Raw genomic sequence first — 16,570 nt, forward strand, 5'->3', positions numbered from 1 at the left:
CGAGTGTTTTAATGTAAGTGACCAATGTAAAATATGTACTAATAACACTAATAAAGTAGGGGTACGATTTAACTGTTCATTGAGAAAAATACTTTGTATCTTAAAAAAAATGTTAGTGCGTTTTCGGTGCATTAAACAATCTCGTATTGTGCATCGAATAAAATATTTTGGCATTAAAAAATATGAAACGATCATTTGAAAAAATAGATTTTAGCATTAGAATGGATACAAAAGTGGCAACGTTGCAGTCTTCTGCTATTGACAATTATCAACTGTCAAAAGTGTTTACTTTTGTTTCTCACTAGTGAAATGTAATCTTAAATAAATAAAACCTAACCAAACGTTGGTTCGTATTTTGGTATTCATTTTAATGCACATTTCATCCACTTTTTAAGTAGCAAATATTTTTTTCAATGATCAAAGCAATCTTTCGAATGAAATCTGTATGAGTCATTTAGAAATGCACATTTATTTTATAAAATGGACGTTTAAATTGTTCCCATAAAGTAGTAGGTTACTGAGAGTTGGCGCGTTCTCGTACACACACACACACACACACAGAAGCGCGCGAAAGAGACAAAGCGTCTTTTTATTATTGAGTGCAGCGTGTGACAGCATGCTATACATACACCTATTCACTGACACTACACAAGAACATTTGTTCGCGCCAACTTTCAGTAACAGCCAACTTTCAGTATAGCAGTATATGTATAATGCTGCAATCACTCCAAATTTTTACCTTTTATGTGGGTAGGGAAACTGACACTGCCTTAAAACAAGTGACCATTATTGTAAAATTGACATAGGTACACATGAATGTATGTGTGATAATGTACATATGTATCTTAATATTTGTTGCACGTTTGATCAAAGAAAATTTCTTTATTTATTCTCAAACACAATATACATACATACATACACAAAAGTGATGCATATCTAAATATATCATGTAGGTACATGTCGCTGGGAAAGTACATAAGTAGTAGTGTATTCGAATGATTTTATTCGATATTATAATCCTTAAAGGGTACAAAACGAGAATGTACATCTGGATCTTTTGCCAACAATGCACCACCGTGCCAAGCGTACGCCACAGGATCATCGGGGATGAATATATTTATGGGTAAATAGTCACAGATTAGGGAGCGCAGTTCATTATATAATCTCTGTTTGTATCCCGCAAATAGGGCACACCCGCCCACAATCACAATGTTCCTCAACAAGTGTGGCCACATGTCTTCACTGCAAGATTTCACCGCGTCAGCTATGGTTTCAGCTATTCCGGTTTGTTCAATTCCGACGTCCGACGGCGAAAATAGCAATTCTGGTACGGAAAATCTCTCATTGTTGAGCAATAAGCTTTGCTGTTGAGAATCTTTCTTGGGTGGTTCGGGATCTCTGAGGAAACCCCTCCTCGTCGTCACGTAATCCGGTAGGACGTACTCCTTTTTAATAGTGTTGGATTCCCCGATCCTTTTAGCGGTCGCCATGTCTTCCATGTAATTCTGAGTAACGAAGCAAGCGTCTTCTTTAGCTTGGTTCATAACATACGTCTCTTCCATTACGTTCAACTGCCTGTACGATATGATCTCTTTGAGTTGATTCGTCAATAGTTTACCGCCCACGTCTATCCTTCTTACGGCTTCCATGATTTTTTCCCCGTTTGAATAGGGAACGACGTGCGTAAAACTATAGCCCGTGTCTACCACGATTGTACAGAGGCAATTTTCATTCGTGTGTCTATAGTGGTAGTCACAGAGGTCTGTAGGATTTACAGTGAGGAGAGAATTGAATCCGTACTCGCCAAAAAATATCTGTTGCATACCTTCTTGATTGTAGCTGAAGTTGAATAGGGGTTCAGTCACGATCAAAGGCGTCTCTTTAAATTTCACCGGTAAACAATCCTTTCCGAATATGTAGTCCCAAGTTACCTTTTGATTGGTCCAATTTAATATGTATCCTCTTTGAAACGCTAGCAAGAAGTATATACCGGCTGGATCGCGACATTTGTCGATCTGATCGCCGATGAACAGTCGTCTACGTTCCGATTTTACTTTCATGGGACAATTCGGTATAACTTTTGGGCTATTTGTGTTCGAAAATCCAACTTTCGCCGTATACGCTCCATTGTCCAAAACCAAGCAAACTTTCTTTGACATGGTGAAAAATTGATTTTATTCGATTCTGAAGCGAACTTTCAATCTGAAAAAAAAAAAAAAAAAAAATTATTTTAAAAGTGTTCAGAAGACTAGGGCAAATAAGAAGCTGTTTTGTCGTTTATAATTCAGAACGTTTTTTATTTATTTATTTTAACACTCGTATGTTCAATATTTGCGATGTTTGTCCCTGAATATACATAAATATATATTCATAATATGTATTATACATATTTTTTGGGCGAGTGTGTTCGATTGGCCATATGAGAGTTCGTATCTATTCGTATATTATTTTCGTCCCTTCACACGTCGTTACACAAAAGTCTAAAGTAAAAAAAAATGTATATATAATGTTAGCGAGCGTAGAACCTGAAGACATTAAAACCATGCCAGGACTTTAACCTTTTGAGTGCTGACGTCTTTTCTGTTGAAAGCTGCCACGCTGAAAATTTCGCCAACATTTCCAACTAGAATTATTTAGAAAGCAGGTATAAAAATTGTAGCTAATCCAAACAAACCTTAGATCACTACCGCCGAGGATTTCGAGTTTTGTAAAGGTGTGTTTAGACCAGAGAGATGTAATAAGAATAGAGGGGCCCTTACGAATAAATAATTGTTGTCAATTTTACGCGGCACGTCTCTATAAATACGCTACATCGCACGGAATACAATCGGATCAATTTACTTATAAAAATGTATCCCATGTTGTTTATTGTGTGTGTTTTTGAATGTATTGTGCAATTTTTACCGATGCTTGCCCATCTTGCGAGTAATATAAACAAACAGAGAAGTTTTTATCGGACATATGTATGTACGTCGAGAGCACCAAGCGTCAAATACGACTGATGCTAAAATTATTTATGTAGATCTGTCCGTGGACAGAATGTCACTTGACAACAATATAACACCTAAAGCCACTTCTATTAATATTACATTTCTCTGGTTTAGACCCTCTAATATATCTCGCAACCGGGTTTACGTGACTTGACAGAATGTTAAATGACAGAAAACGCAAATATCGGAAAGCAAAGATCTTAAGTCGGAAGATTGTGCGCGCGCACATTAATACGGGAGGAAAAGCCTGTTCCTCTTGTTCCTGTTGTATCCTGCTCACGCAAATTAAGTGAGTATGTACCGTTTACCATGCACCATTTTTTTTTATCTTTCGACTTAAGATCTTTCTATTTTCGATCTTTGCCTTCCGATATTTGCGTTTTCTGTCATTTAACATTCTGTCAAGTCACAGAGACCGCTCGCAACCATATAAAATAAACAAAAGAAGTCTATTAATGAATGAATATTTCCAAAACTAGTTCCATCTTCTTCATTGTTGTTAAAATATAATGCTCACGATCTAAAATACTCAGCAGTTAGGGATTTCCATCGGGTGATTCTGCTATGGTTATAAATTCAGAAATTCCGGTATAAACCAGTCTTTATAAACGTTGACAAATGAATGACATTGATTAGACGACTCATGTTCAATTAATTTTTTTTCAATGCTACCTGGAAAGGCTTTTTCTTGTTTGCTTTGTACATGTTCAAAATATAACGCCTATTGGCGTTTTTCTGGACTATGGACTTGTTGGCAAAACGCCGATCGGCGTTGGGCATGCCATCACATGACCTTAATGCAGCGGTTTCCAAACTTTATGCTACTACGCCTCCCTAAAAAAAAATTTTTTTTCCGCGCCTCCCTACCTTTTATTTTTAATAGATATAATAATATAGACCCGTTTTAAATAATAAACCTTTATTTAAAAAAAAATACTGAACACTACAATAGACAGAATAATAAAAAAGTTTTGCTATAACATAAATTTATACGAACACGTATATTTATTTTTATGTTAAATTACTAATTAAACTACATCTAACACATCAAAATTTAATGTGAAGGATGTTGTTGTTTATTGGCACAAAGTTTATCAAATCTTGGGGGCAATATGGAGAGTGCCACTCGTAACTCCTTTTCGGATATTAACCTGGCTCGATATTTGGTTTTCATTGCAGCTAGTGCCGAAAAGCCCGTTTCGATTAAATAAGACGTTACAAACGGTAGAAGCACTTGCATTGCTTTGCAATACAAAGATTCATACTCTCCACTAAGATTCATCCAAAATTTAATTATGGTTTCATTTTGAAACTTTTGTTTTAGTGAGCTATCGCATAATAATTCTATCAATTTTTCTTTTTCGATGGTTGTCAGCTCGAATTCGTCTTCTTCATTGTACATAGTTAAATGGAATCTGTATCCACAAAAACTTTGAGAAATCAAGGTCTTTGAAATAATTGGAAAAATGCAGCACTTAACCATCCAAGTGGTCAATAAAACGATTTTTACCTTCTTTAATATTGGCTGTGGCCCAGAAATTTTTGGAAAGTGAAAGCATATCCAACTCATTCTTTTGTAAATTTGATTTCCATAACTTCAACTTTTTAATGAAAGCTTTTACTTTGTCTTTTTGAACAAGTGGATGTATTTGTGATCCCTGCATTGATTTATTTAAACCGCTCAATTTTCCAAAAATTTCAACTAAATAGGCAAGATTAACAATAAAATTATCGTTCGTCCACAAATGTGCCTCTTCATGTTGGTTTTCTTCTTGAAGGGTTGCTAATTAAATGTGTATATAAAAATTAAAGAAAAATAAAAATAAACATTCATGCATTGAATTTTTACTGTTAAGCTACGATATGAAGTTTTATTTATTTGTAGATATGATGGTATGAAAATTATTTTTTTATCAAAAAGTTTTGGCGCCTCCCCTGGCAATAGTCCGCGCCTCCCCAGGGAGGCGCGCCTCCCAGTTTGGAAACCGCTGAACTAGATGGTTAATTTCGGTGGCAATATATGTATGTATGTACCTATGTACTTACACATGAGCCGTTACATTTGTGAGTCCACTTTGTAGTGTTTTGCGATTTAAAGTGTATTATATTTAAAAATACTGGTGGCCTGTAATGAGTTTGTTCTGCCTTCCCGAGATTCTGGACATTTCGAACTAAAAGTAGTGATAGCGATTTATGAATTAAGTCAAACTGAAAATTGGAATATAGCGACTCATATGTATATTAATATGATATCAGAATCACACGTATGCGTTACTACATGTGTATGCTCGTATTATTGGGGCAGGTTTTGATGTTCGGTTTCGGTTCAAACCGATGCAATAAATGATTGATAATGAGAAATAATAGGCAAATGAGATAGGGAAAAGGAGAAAAAGAGAAAAAAGAGGGATCGACGAGGATGGGATTCGAACCCACGCGTGCAGAGCACATTGGATTAGCAGTCCAACGCCTTAACCACTCGGCCACCTCGTCTGATAAACGAACGCTCCATATAAGCCAACACACCTTATCGCGCATATACATATGTATGTTATGTACACATTTCCAACATTCTCAGATACTGATCACTGATCACACTAACTTGTTACAATAGGAATCGGTTTCATCCGATGACCCATTAGGTAGCGGTCAGAGCTGACCCCAAAGCAAAGTCACCGCCGAAGCAGAATTACCTCAGGTTTTGGCGACGAACATTCACTATTCATATGGTGCTTACGGACTAAACCAACGACGATTTTGGGCCAACTTTTTAACCAGCAGTAGCGTTCAAAATATCGAAGTAAAAATTAAATTTTAAAATTGAAATTAAATATCAAAATCAAGCTAAAGAGCGAGATTGAGCTAAAATTAGATCATCGTTGATGTTTTGAATTACGACGATACCGCATTAAAAACCAGAAAAATATTATAATTTCTCTGATTACGAGCGAAAAAAAATATTGTTAAAGTCGTCACGAGATGTTACTGTATTTCCACGTGGATGATCGATATAAAAAAAAAACAATTCATAAAAAAACGCGGTGTCGGATGTCGGTGATTTGTCAAAGGGTTTTTTTTCTTTCGTCGAAATAAAATTAATAATCACACATTATCCGATAAATTTTACCTCTGAAATGATTTAATTACTTGATTTATTTCGACGAGAGAAACAATTGAAGAATAAAAAAATCCGTTTGATGTGACCGACAACACCTCGGGTTAGCAAAAATCGTTGGATCACCCATACTAATACATGATATATTCTCAGTAACTGCGCATTACGGGGAAGTAAAAATAATAATTCTATGATTTTTTTTCGATCTTAGTGCGTATCTTCGTAAGTCAAAACATCTTCGACAAACAAAAGTCGAGGATTACCTGTATGTGATTGTTGATGATCTAATTTTAGATCAATCTCGAAAATTTATTTAAATTGTGCATGTTCTGTTTTAACTTTCAATATTTAATTTTAATTTTAATATAATGATTATAATTTTATTTTGATACTTGAATTGAATTTTAATATAATAATAATAGTTTTAATTTTGATATTTAATTTCAATTTTTAAATTTAATTTTTATTTCGATATTTTGTACGCTACTGGTTTTAAAAGTTGGCCTGTGGGCCGTTCGTTGGCTTGGTGCGTACGCACCAATAGACAAACTCAGATTTTGATATTGGTGTTTATGTTGTCATAAGTGTACACATGTGCACATGCATTATTTCATAGTTGATAAAAGTTTTTGTTTAGACTTTTGGACGTATTGCCTGATCTAAAACGAGGCTTATCAAAAGTTGAATTCATTCATTCACAGACGAGTCATCTTCAAAAAAACAAAAAAAACTTTGCACGTGACCGACCGGTTTCTCAGAGAACTGAAAGGAGCCGTATCGATACATGTGCAAATATGTACCACTATCGCGATACGAATATCGTCGTGTATCAGCTAATATCATCATACTAGTGTTGTACCCGATGAAATATCATCGCATGGGTGTTGGCATATTAAGTTATTCAATAAATTAAATGTGTGGTCGGTCATGTGTTCGATCCCCACGCGGTCGAATTTATTTCAAATACCTTTTAAATATATTTAATTGTTTAATATGAAAAAAAGGTAAAAACTACCTACCTATGTACCTATATGTTAACAGGGTCTACGTGACGAGACAGAATGTTAAATTACAGAAAACACAAATATCGGAAGGCAAAGATCGAAAATCGAAAGATCTTAAGTCGAAAGATAAAAAAAAAAATGGTGCATGGTAAACGGTACATGCTCACGTACATACTCACTTAATTTGCGCGAGCAGGATACAACAGGAACAAGAGGAACATGCTTTTCCTCCCGTATTCTGCGCGCGCACATTAATATATAAAATATAAAACACAAATAGAAAAATTAATTGATTAAATAACTTTTTAATAAATGGCGGTAAATTCTCGGCCAAGAGGAAACATTGGTAGCAAATAGTATACATATTGTATAGAAGTTTTGTTTCTTTTGTCATTGGATTCGTCGTATATAAGTTTTGGCAGTGTTTTAGCTGTGAAGTGCATATGTATGTCGAATCGAAACGACTATAATAGTACGGCGAACGTTATCCCAGACAAACGGAATAGCGATATTATATACACATATGATGTATCACCGTAGTGTAACGTCGATACCTTGAGCGTACGAACATTTGTCATTGTGACAGCGTCTTATTTAGCTTATTTTGCCTTAGTATTATTAACTAGTGTTTTGCCCGTTGAAATTTCAACAGGTGCTTTTGGAAACTGATCGATACATACATGCTTTAAAATGAAGTTACAATACGTATAATAATAACACTGAGCAACAAAAAAAAAAATACCAGAGCGGAGACTAGCCAATCTTTACTAAGTTTGACCCACTGAATTCGAATATGATATTGATTTTTGTTGGTGGGTGATCGTTTAAAAAATCCGCGATTTTTACAGTTTTTTCGCTTTTGCGGTCTTTAACTCAAAATTTAGGATTGTTACGCTCAAAGTGAGTATTGGAATCAATAGTCAGATATTTTTCCTATTAATTGTTATATTTCATTGCTTTAAAATACTTCTAATAAATTGTCTAGCGAATTTTAAGTCAAAAATATATATTTACATAATTACATAATTACAAAAATATATAAATACATATAATCCACCTCACAGAGTACAGCGGTCGGACTACATGCCATCTCGCTTGCCCTAACATATTACGCGATACAACCATATATACAACGAAAACATTTAAATTGCAATTACCGCTTTAGTTAGTACGTTTAGATAAAAAAAAAAAAATTGAGATAGAAAACCAATCCTTATAAACGACTTTTAAATGACTTTTAAAATTCGCTAGACAATTAATTAGAAGTATTTTAAAGCAATGAAATATAACAATTAATACGAAAAATATCTGACTATTGATTCCAATACTCACTTTGAGCGTAACAATCCTAAATTTTGAGTTAAAGACCACAAAAGCCAAAAAAGTGTAAAAACCGCGGATTTTTTTAAACGCTCATATCTCGTAAACGATCACCCACCAACAAAAATCAATATCATATTCGAATTCAGTGGGTCAAACTTAGTAAAGATTGGTTAGTCTCCGCTCTGGTAACTCAAAAACGTGATTTTTTGTTGCTCAGTGTAATTAATCGGAATCAGGACTGAAATAGGAATCGAGACTTGGAACTGAAACAGGAATCGGGAATCGGAACTGAAAACGGGATTCGGAACCAGAACCGGAATCGGAATCGAAATTGGAACGGCAAGCGGAATCAAAAGCGAAAACGCAATCGAAATCGCAGTCGAAATCAATTTGACTAAAATTTTGTTTTTTTTTAAATCTCCGTACATGTCAAAGCCCTCGCACATATAATACATACATATCCGTTTTTATATATATAATTATTATTATACTAAGGCTAACTTAGTTGGGAAATATTGTACAATATATCGAAATTAAATTTTTTAATTAAATATTGAAAGTTAAAACAGAACATACACGATTTAAATAAATTTTCGAGATCGAGCTAATTAGATCACCAACAATCATATACAGGTAGTCTGTTAGGTAGTTTTGACTTACGACTAGAGGTAGGACCGGAATCGTTCTTTTTCCAGGAAACAGGGCAAACTAGAAAGCTAGAGAGCATAAAAAAAGGTTCATCATAAAAATGAACAATGCACGGCGAACAATGAACAACGCAAAGTTGGTCCGTCGTAAGTTACGACGATACGCACTTACGATCGAAAAAAAATCAACGAATTATTTTTTTAAAGTCGCTCTTTAAAATATATTTCGTCAATAATTGTCGATTTTTTTTCTCTCGTCGAAACGAAGTTAATAGAGAATCTATTTTTTAATAAAAGCATAGCTGGGACCAGTGGCGTACAAAATATCGAAATCATTTTTTTTTAATTTTGATATTTTGTACGCTACTGGTCCCAGCATGGAACGCATCTCAATCTTAATCCATCTTTATATTGAACTATAGGATTTATTTTTTTTATTTACTATAGGAGGATTAACTGGAGTTATTCTATCTAATTCTTCCAAGTTTGGTTTCGTAGACTTAATGTGTACGCACCATTATATGTAGTAGGGCGATTTTTTTGCATAAGAGGGTACTGATGAATCATCAGTGATGATACTAGTTTTAAATATAAAATTGTATGAGGTCCTTTGCTTGTATCGGCCTGATTTTTTACATATGTAAATGTTTTATTGTTTATTATGGTACTATGTCTATGAAAGGTGATTTTTACATATCTCCCTTGCATTTCACATGGTTTTCGTGTAAGTGGTAATTTTTTAAATCTCATATATGTGTATTAGCGCTATTATGTGTGTCTGTGTGCGATAACGCTCACCTATAATAGTCGTTTAAGTTGGTATTTCACTTTCATTCAGTGAAAATGTATGTAATTGGATATGAATTATTTGAAACGTCAGTCTAATTATAATTTCACTGTAACATACATATGTATATACATATCTATTTCAAGTATTCAAATGATGTTATCAATACTTAATATTATATATTTCTGACTTAACTGAGATAAAAATGAGATTGATGAACTATATTCGTCTGTACATTCGATTCGATTCATAGAATTTTCACGAGACATAAATCAGAGTAAATTAACTTGATTGCAATAATTACACTATATTAATAAAACCCTGATGAATAGAATAACAATAAAAAAATCATCTGAATTGTATAAATAATAATATTTTCTATTGCATACGCCTGCCTACACATAAATAGTAGAATGCAATTATAGGTTATGTTTACCACAGTGCCATGTATTTGAGTGCATTTACATACCTTTTTCCATATTTATTGATGACTGTAGTGATTGTAGGGAGAGATTTTAGTTCCACTGTCCTCAGACTTTTCCTTTTGAGTTTTTATTGAAGTAAATTATGAGCAAACTCTCCAACCAAAAACAAACTCGCCGCTGCCGGCAAACACAGCTGTCAAACGAAGCTTTCGTATTGCCAGGCGCAAAAACTATTACTAAAATGGGTTTAGTGAGGTAAACATTGCGATCGCGCAAGCGACAATCTTTGCCACCAAAATCGCGAATACGGATTATTTATGTCAGGCGTCCCGATTAATCGGGATTGTCACCAGTTTTAAGTCTCGTGTCCCGGTGTCCCGAACAAACCTCTCGGGATGCTCAAATATCCAGGTTTACTATTTTTTAACTCGGAATTAACATAAACTATAAACAAAAAGTCGATGTCTGGACCAGACAGTCTGGTAAACACTGCAGAAATATTCAAAAATTAACTATTTGTCTCTGTCTTTTAGTTTCTGGAGAAGTACATATGTATGTATGTGTAGAAGGGAAACAAAAAATGTGTATCAGGCATCAATCAATTTATCTTGGATCGATAATTTTCTCACACTCAGAATGGGGCCGTCAACACCAACAATATTACTTACTATATTTTCCATATCCAGTTCCCAAATAGCCAATTTGGGAACTGGATATGGACAATATTGTAAATAATATTGTTGGTGTCAACGGCCCCAATGAATCATTTATGTTTATGTGTATATTATTTGTACTTTTTTAATTTAGATGTTTATGGTTGTTTTTTTTCCTATTCATTAGTGTATATTATATTGTCAATTAAAATTTTTATGATTGCTTATTGTTCTATTAATAAAATAGCTGAATATAGATTTTATTCCTGTTCTGATTTTATGTGTTCATGTGAACTTTACATTGTATTTTTTTTAATTTAGATGTTTATGACTGCTTTTGTTCCTATTTAAGTAATTAATATAATTTAATTATTTAAATTATAATTAATTAGTTGCCAGGCTACCTTACAACTGTGAACAACGTTAAAATTTTAATCGTCCGTTATTCGAGTCAAATCATTAATATTTGACACATATACAAGTGTTTGTGTCACAAAACATAAATAATCAATAGTGCGCTTTAAGTAACAGTTAAAAATTCAGTAATTTTCAATAAAATTATGTCTTTAAATCAATCGTCGAATAAAGCAACGAAATTTTAACTGGAAAATTTCATTTGTTTTAAAATAAATAATTTTTAAAATTCAAATAATGAAACAGTGCGTGTATTGTGAAATTGTGAATATTAAGTAAATTCAGTGAAGTGTATATATGTATGTGTACAAGCGATCTTCAGCAAACAGCCCTGAAATTATCAGAAGATGAATAGTAAATGATGCAGATTCACTTGACCCGTTATCACCACCTAATCGTGAGAAGGTAACTCCAGAAAAAATCCCTGTCAATGGGCAGCAGCATTGACAAGTTAAAGATATCAAAATCAAAAGAACTACTGCGATGCAGAAGGTAAGGGAGAAACCACTGCACTAAACAAATACTCCCCTACTGCAGGTCATCAGCTGCAGTACACTAACAGTTGGGCTGAAAAGTTCATAAGCTAGCATAGAAAAAATCTTTTTTTTGTTAGAATTTGATTTTATTATTCAATATAGTTGCTTTCGAGGGCGATACAACGATTATAGCGGTCATACAATTTTTCGATACCATTTTTATAGTACGATTTTTCTTTAGCCTCAAAATAGGCTTCAGTTTCGGCGATTACCTCTTCATCGGCGCAAAATTTCTGTCCAGCGAGCATCCTCTTGAGGTCTGAGAACAGGAAAAAGTCGCTGGGGGCCAGATCTGGAGAATACGGTGGATGCAGAAGCAATTCGAAGCCCAATTCATGCAATTTTGCCATCGTTTTCATTGATTTGTGACACGGTGCATTGTCTTGATGAAACAGCACTTTCTTCTTCTTCAAATGGGGCCGTTTTTCCGCGATTTCGTCCTTCAAACGCTCCAATAACGCTACGTAATAGTCGCTGTTTATGGTTTTCCCTTTTTAAGATAGTCGATGAATATTATACCATGCGCATCCCAAAATACTGATGCCATAACCTTGTCAGCCGACTTTTGCGTCTTTCCACGCTTTGGAGTCACTTCATCACGTGCAGTCCACTCGGCTGACTGTCGATTGGACTCCGGTGTGAAATGATGGAGCCATGTTTCATCCATTGTCACATATCGACGCAAAAATTCGGGTTTATTACAATTGAACAGCTCCAAACACTGCTCAGAATCATCAATTCGTTGTTGTTTTTGGTCGATTGTGAGCTCGCACGGCACCCACTTTGAACAGAGCTTTCGCATACCCAAATATTCATTCACGATATGTCCAACAAGTTCCTTTGATATCTTTAGGGTCTCAGCTATCTCAATCAATTTCACTTTACGGTTATCCAAAATTATTTTGTGGACTTTTTTGATGTTTTCGTCGGTAACAGCCTCTTTGGGGCGTCCACTGCGTGCATCGTCCTCGGTTCTCATTTCGCCTCGTTTAAACTTAGCAAACCACTTCTCAACGGTTGATTTTCCTGGTGCAAGGTCCGAATAATGTTTATCAAACCAAACCTTGGCTTCTATAGTATTTTTTTTCGCCGAAAAACAATGCTTTATTAACACACGAAATTCCTTTTTATCCATTTTTTCAAACTAATAAAAGTTGCTTCACTCAAAATGCTATAACTCACAAACTAATAGTACGACAGTTGTCAAATTTATACACGTGTCTTTTTAAGGTTAAAGCTAACTAAAAATCATATGGATTTAATACTAGTAGCGCTATCTATGTGTCAGCCTACGAACTTTTCAGCCCACCTAATACATATGTAGCTCGGCACACTTTCTGACACTCGCGGGCAGCACTTGAATGACGACTTCACTGGCCGCGACACTGAGATGAGGAAAACAACGGAAAACTACCTCATTATATTTTCCCGGGATGAGTAGATATCCCTGGTAGTGAGCAACAGCACTCACCAGTACTGGGCTAAGGTTGTAGATTATTGAAATCGAAAAAGCTTAGAACCAGACATACACAGGCGGAGTTGTGACAACGGCACGGCTGTGTAACTGCGATGTGGAAGGCAACGGAAAACCACCACATTAAATGTTCCAAGTAAATATCATGACTGGCAAAAGCCTCTGTCCTCAGTCCCCGGCAGGCCTTAGATGGTGAGAGGGTGCTAAGAATCTCCGGGTCAATCAGGAAATTAGCAACATGGAAGTCCGAACAATGTACGAAGCAGGGCAACCATGGATAGAGAGAAGATATATGTATATCAGGATATCAAACCTCCTACGAGGAGAGCAATAAAAAAGAAGAAGAAGAATTATTTAAAAAGTGATTAATATAATTTAATTATTAAAAATAATTTGATCCGATTTATTTTGGGGGGAGGGGGGGGGGGTGTCTCGGTTTGACTTCCATGAAATCTGACAACCCTACGTTAGTATGATATTTCACGTGGGTAAATCTCGATGTATGGAATTTTCGGGTGCCAGATGTTCCGTGATCGAGATTTTAGTGACGTGCGTATTGAATTTTTGTGCATAATAATCACCGAACCTTTTAATCAGTGCCGGCCTTACACCCAATGGATCTCTCGGGAATTTTTTTCTAAACGCCCTTAGAAAAAAATTTCCCCTTCAGCGCTCTAATCTAAAATTTAGTATGGCTTTTGGCGCTCTAATTTTAAATTTTAGAGCGCCTTTGGAGCATCCTGTGGCGCTCTAACTTATTTGGCGCCCTCGGGCGTCGCCCGACCCAGCCCCCCCCTAAAACCGGCACTGCTTTTAATATATATCTATCTACCGAGAGGCGCCGAGTCGATCCTGTGGGTTGACCTCTATTGAAAATAATTTATTCTGAGTATATCTGTAACGCAGTAAACGGGTCGCACGAAAATTCGACAAAAAACTGCCCAAAAATTGCTAAGCAAATGCGTACGAAATTTGGGCAGTTTGGAGCAAATTCCTGTGCGATGAATTTTCGTGCGACAGGAGATCCGCGCCAGCGATTTTCGTAGCGGCAGTTATCCTGCTAGCGATTCACATTTGGGATGTAATCACCAAACCTTGTAATGCTGCTGATCAGACTTGGATATTTGTGACTCCAGGTTGATCGTTTCCTATCAGAGTTTGCTAATTTTTCTGATTTCATTGTTGAAACGTTTCCTCGATTAAATTGGCTAAAAACCTTCCTGCCTACTATGTCACCACTATTTGAGTTTGATGTACAATAAACAATATGTACAAGTTAAAAATTCATAGACGTCTCGTTAATTTAGAGTTTTCAGTGTGTCGTAATTCGGCGACTTATGTAATAAAAAAATGCTGCATTGTTTGTAATTGGCCAGGAAGGCACATTGGGGTTTACCTGTTAGGCCTTCCTGGTATATGTATATAATAAAATAAAATAAAATATAATTTTATGTGCTGGCAGTACTATTCAAGATCGATATATTAATTCAATTAAAATATTCGCAGAAAATAGGAGTTTGATGATTCAGCTAGAAAAAAAACATTGAAATACAATCATATGGATAAATTGTGGATGTAAAATGAATAAATTGAATGAAATATCATAAATAGAATGAAAGAGGCGGGCGACGAGCTCGTGACGAGGTGGCCGAGTGGTTGATGGTCCGTACGCACCAAACCAACGACGATTTTGGGCCAACTTTTAAAACCAGTAGCGTACAAAATATCGAAATAAAAGTTAAATAAAAAAATTGAAATTAAATATCAAAATTAAGCTAACGAGCGAGATTGAGCTAAAATTAGATCATCGTTGATGTTTTGAATTACAACAATGTTTTGAATTACGACGAAACGCATTACAACCAGAGAAATATTATAATTACGAGCGAAAAAAACCTTGTTATTGTTTCTTATAAGTCGTCACGATACGCTACTGTTTCGCCGTCGAATGAAATATTTAACAAAAAAAATGTCGGTGATTTGTCAAAGGGTTTTTTTTTCTTTCGTCGAAATAAAATTAATAATCACACATTATCCGATAAATTTTACCTCTGAGATGGATTTAATTATTTGATTTATTTCGATGAGAGAAACAATTGAAGACATTATCCGATAAAATTTACCTCTGAAATGATTTAATTAATTGATTTATTTCGACGAGAGATACAATTGAAGACTAAAAAAATTTCGTTTGATAAACCGACAACATGTCGGGTTGTGACCATCACTCGGTCACCCATACTAACACATGATATATTCTCAGTAACTGCGCATTACGGGGAAGTAAAAATAATAATTCTTTGTTTTTTTTTTCGATCTTAGTGCGTATCTACGTAAGTCAAAACATCTTCGACAAACAAAAGTCGAGGATTACCTGTATGTGATTGTTGATGATCTAATTTTAGGTCAATCTCGAAAATTTATTTAAATTGGGCATGTTCTGTTTTAACTTTCAATATTTTATTTTAATTTTAATATATTGATTATAATTTTATTTTGATATTTGAATTTAATTTTAATATAATAATAATATTTTTAATTTTGATATTTGATTTCAATTTTTAAATTTAATTTTTATTTCGATATTTTGTACGCTACTGGTTTTATCCTGCTGGTTAAAACGTTGGACCAAAATCGTCGTTGGTTTGGTCCGTACGCAGCATAAGGCGTTGGACTGCTAATCCAATGTGCTCTGCGCGCGTGGGTTCGAATCCCATCCAACCTATCCTATCTGCACATATGCATATCTACATATATTTATACATATGTTGGTACACATAAATGTATATATCTATGTATGTACATATGCAGGAAACTGCCAGGTCGGGGGCCATTCATAATTCGTAATAGACATTCATAATTTTTTCGATAACAAAACGTTTTATCACTTGTAATATTATTTTAACAAGTAAATTTATTTGACATACATTATTTTAACTGAAATATAAAATCAAAAAATTTCCGAAATATAATTGATTTTTCTTCGAAGGAATTGGAAGGCCACATACCTACTTTTATTGTGGATTTAAAATGAATTTGTTTCCGACATTTGCAACGGTTTGTTTTTGGATTTTTAGTTTTTTTGCGAGGTTACACATTATTTTTTTAATAATATATTCTTGATAGTAGCTTATTTAAATCATTTAATTATTTGTGCGTATTTAGGATCTGCCATTTTACGGCTGTGATATATTATACAAAT

General features: G+C 34.7%; 1 protein-coding gene and 1 non-coding gene across 2 annotated transcripts; both read right to left on the reverse strand.

Moving 5' to 3' along the window:
* Positions 1 to 2: 2 nt before the first annotated feature.
* Arp6 (Actin-related protein 6) lies at positions 3 to 10,516 on the reverse strand. The gene is made up of 2 exons (XM_077439500.1): positions 10,336 to 10,516; positions 3 to 2,184 (listed from the first exon to the last, which is right to left on the reverse strand). Exon 2 carries the CDS (start codon positions 2,157 to 2,159, stop codon positions 1,002 to 1,004), a length of 1,158 nt encoding a protein of 385 aa, XP_077295626.1. The 5' UTR covers positions 2,160 to 2,184; positions 10,336 to 10,516; the 3' UTR covers positions 3 to 1,001.
* TRNAS-GCU (transfer RNA serine (anticodon GCU)) lies at positions 5,402 to 5,483 on the reverse strand. The gene has a single exon. It is a non-coding gene; the product is annotated as a tRNA-Ser (tRNA).
* Positions 10,517 to 16,570: the final 6,054 nt, after the last annotated feature.

The sequence above is a fragment of the Arctopsyche grandis genome, chromosome 10 (assembly GCF_051622035.1).
Source record: "Arctopsyche grandis isolate Sample6627 chromosome 10, ASM5162203v2, whole genome shotgun sequence".
NCBI lineage: Eukaryota > Metazoa > Arthropoda > Insecta > Trichoptera > Hydropsychidae > Arctopsyche > Arctopsyche grandis.

Coding starts and splice junctions, on each gene's coding strand:
- Arp6 (XM_077439500.1), bottom strand. CDS start 2,159: ATGTCAAAGAAAGTTTGCTTGGTTTTGGACAATGGAGCGTATACGGCG.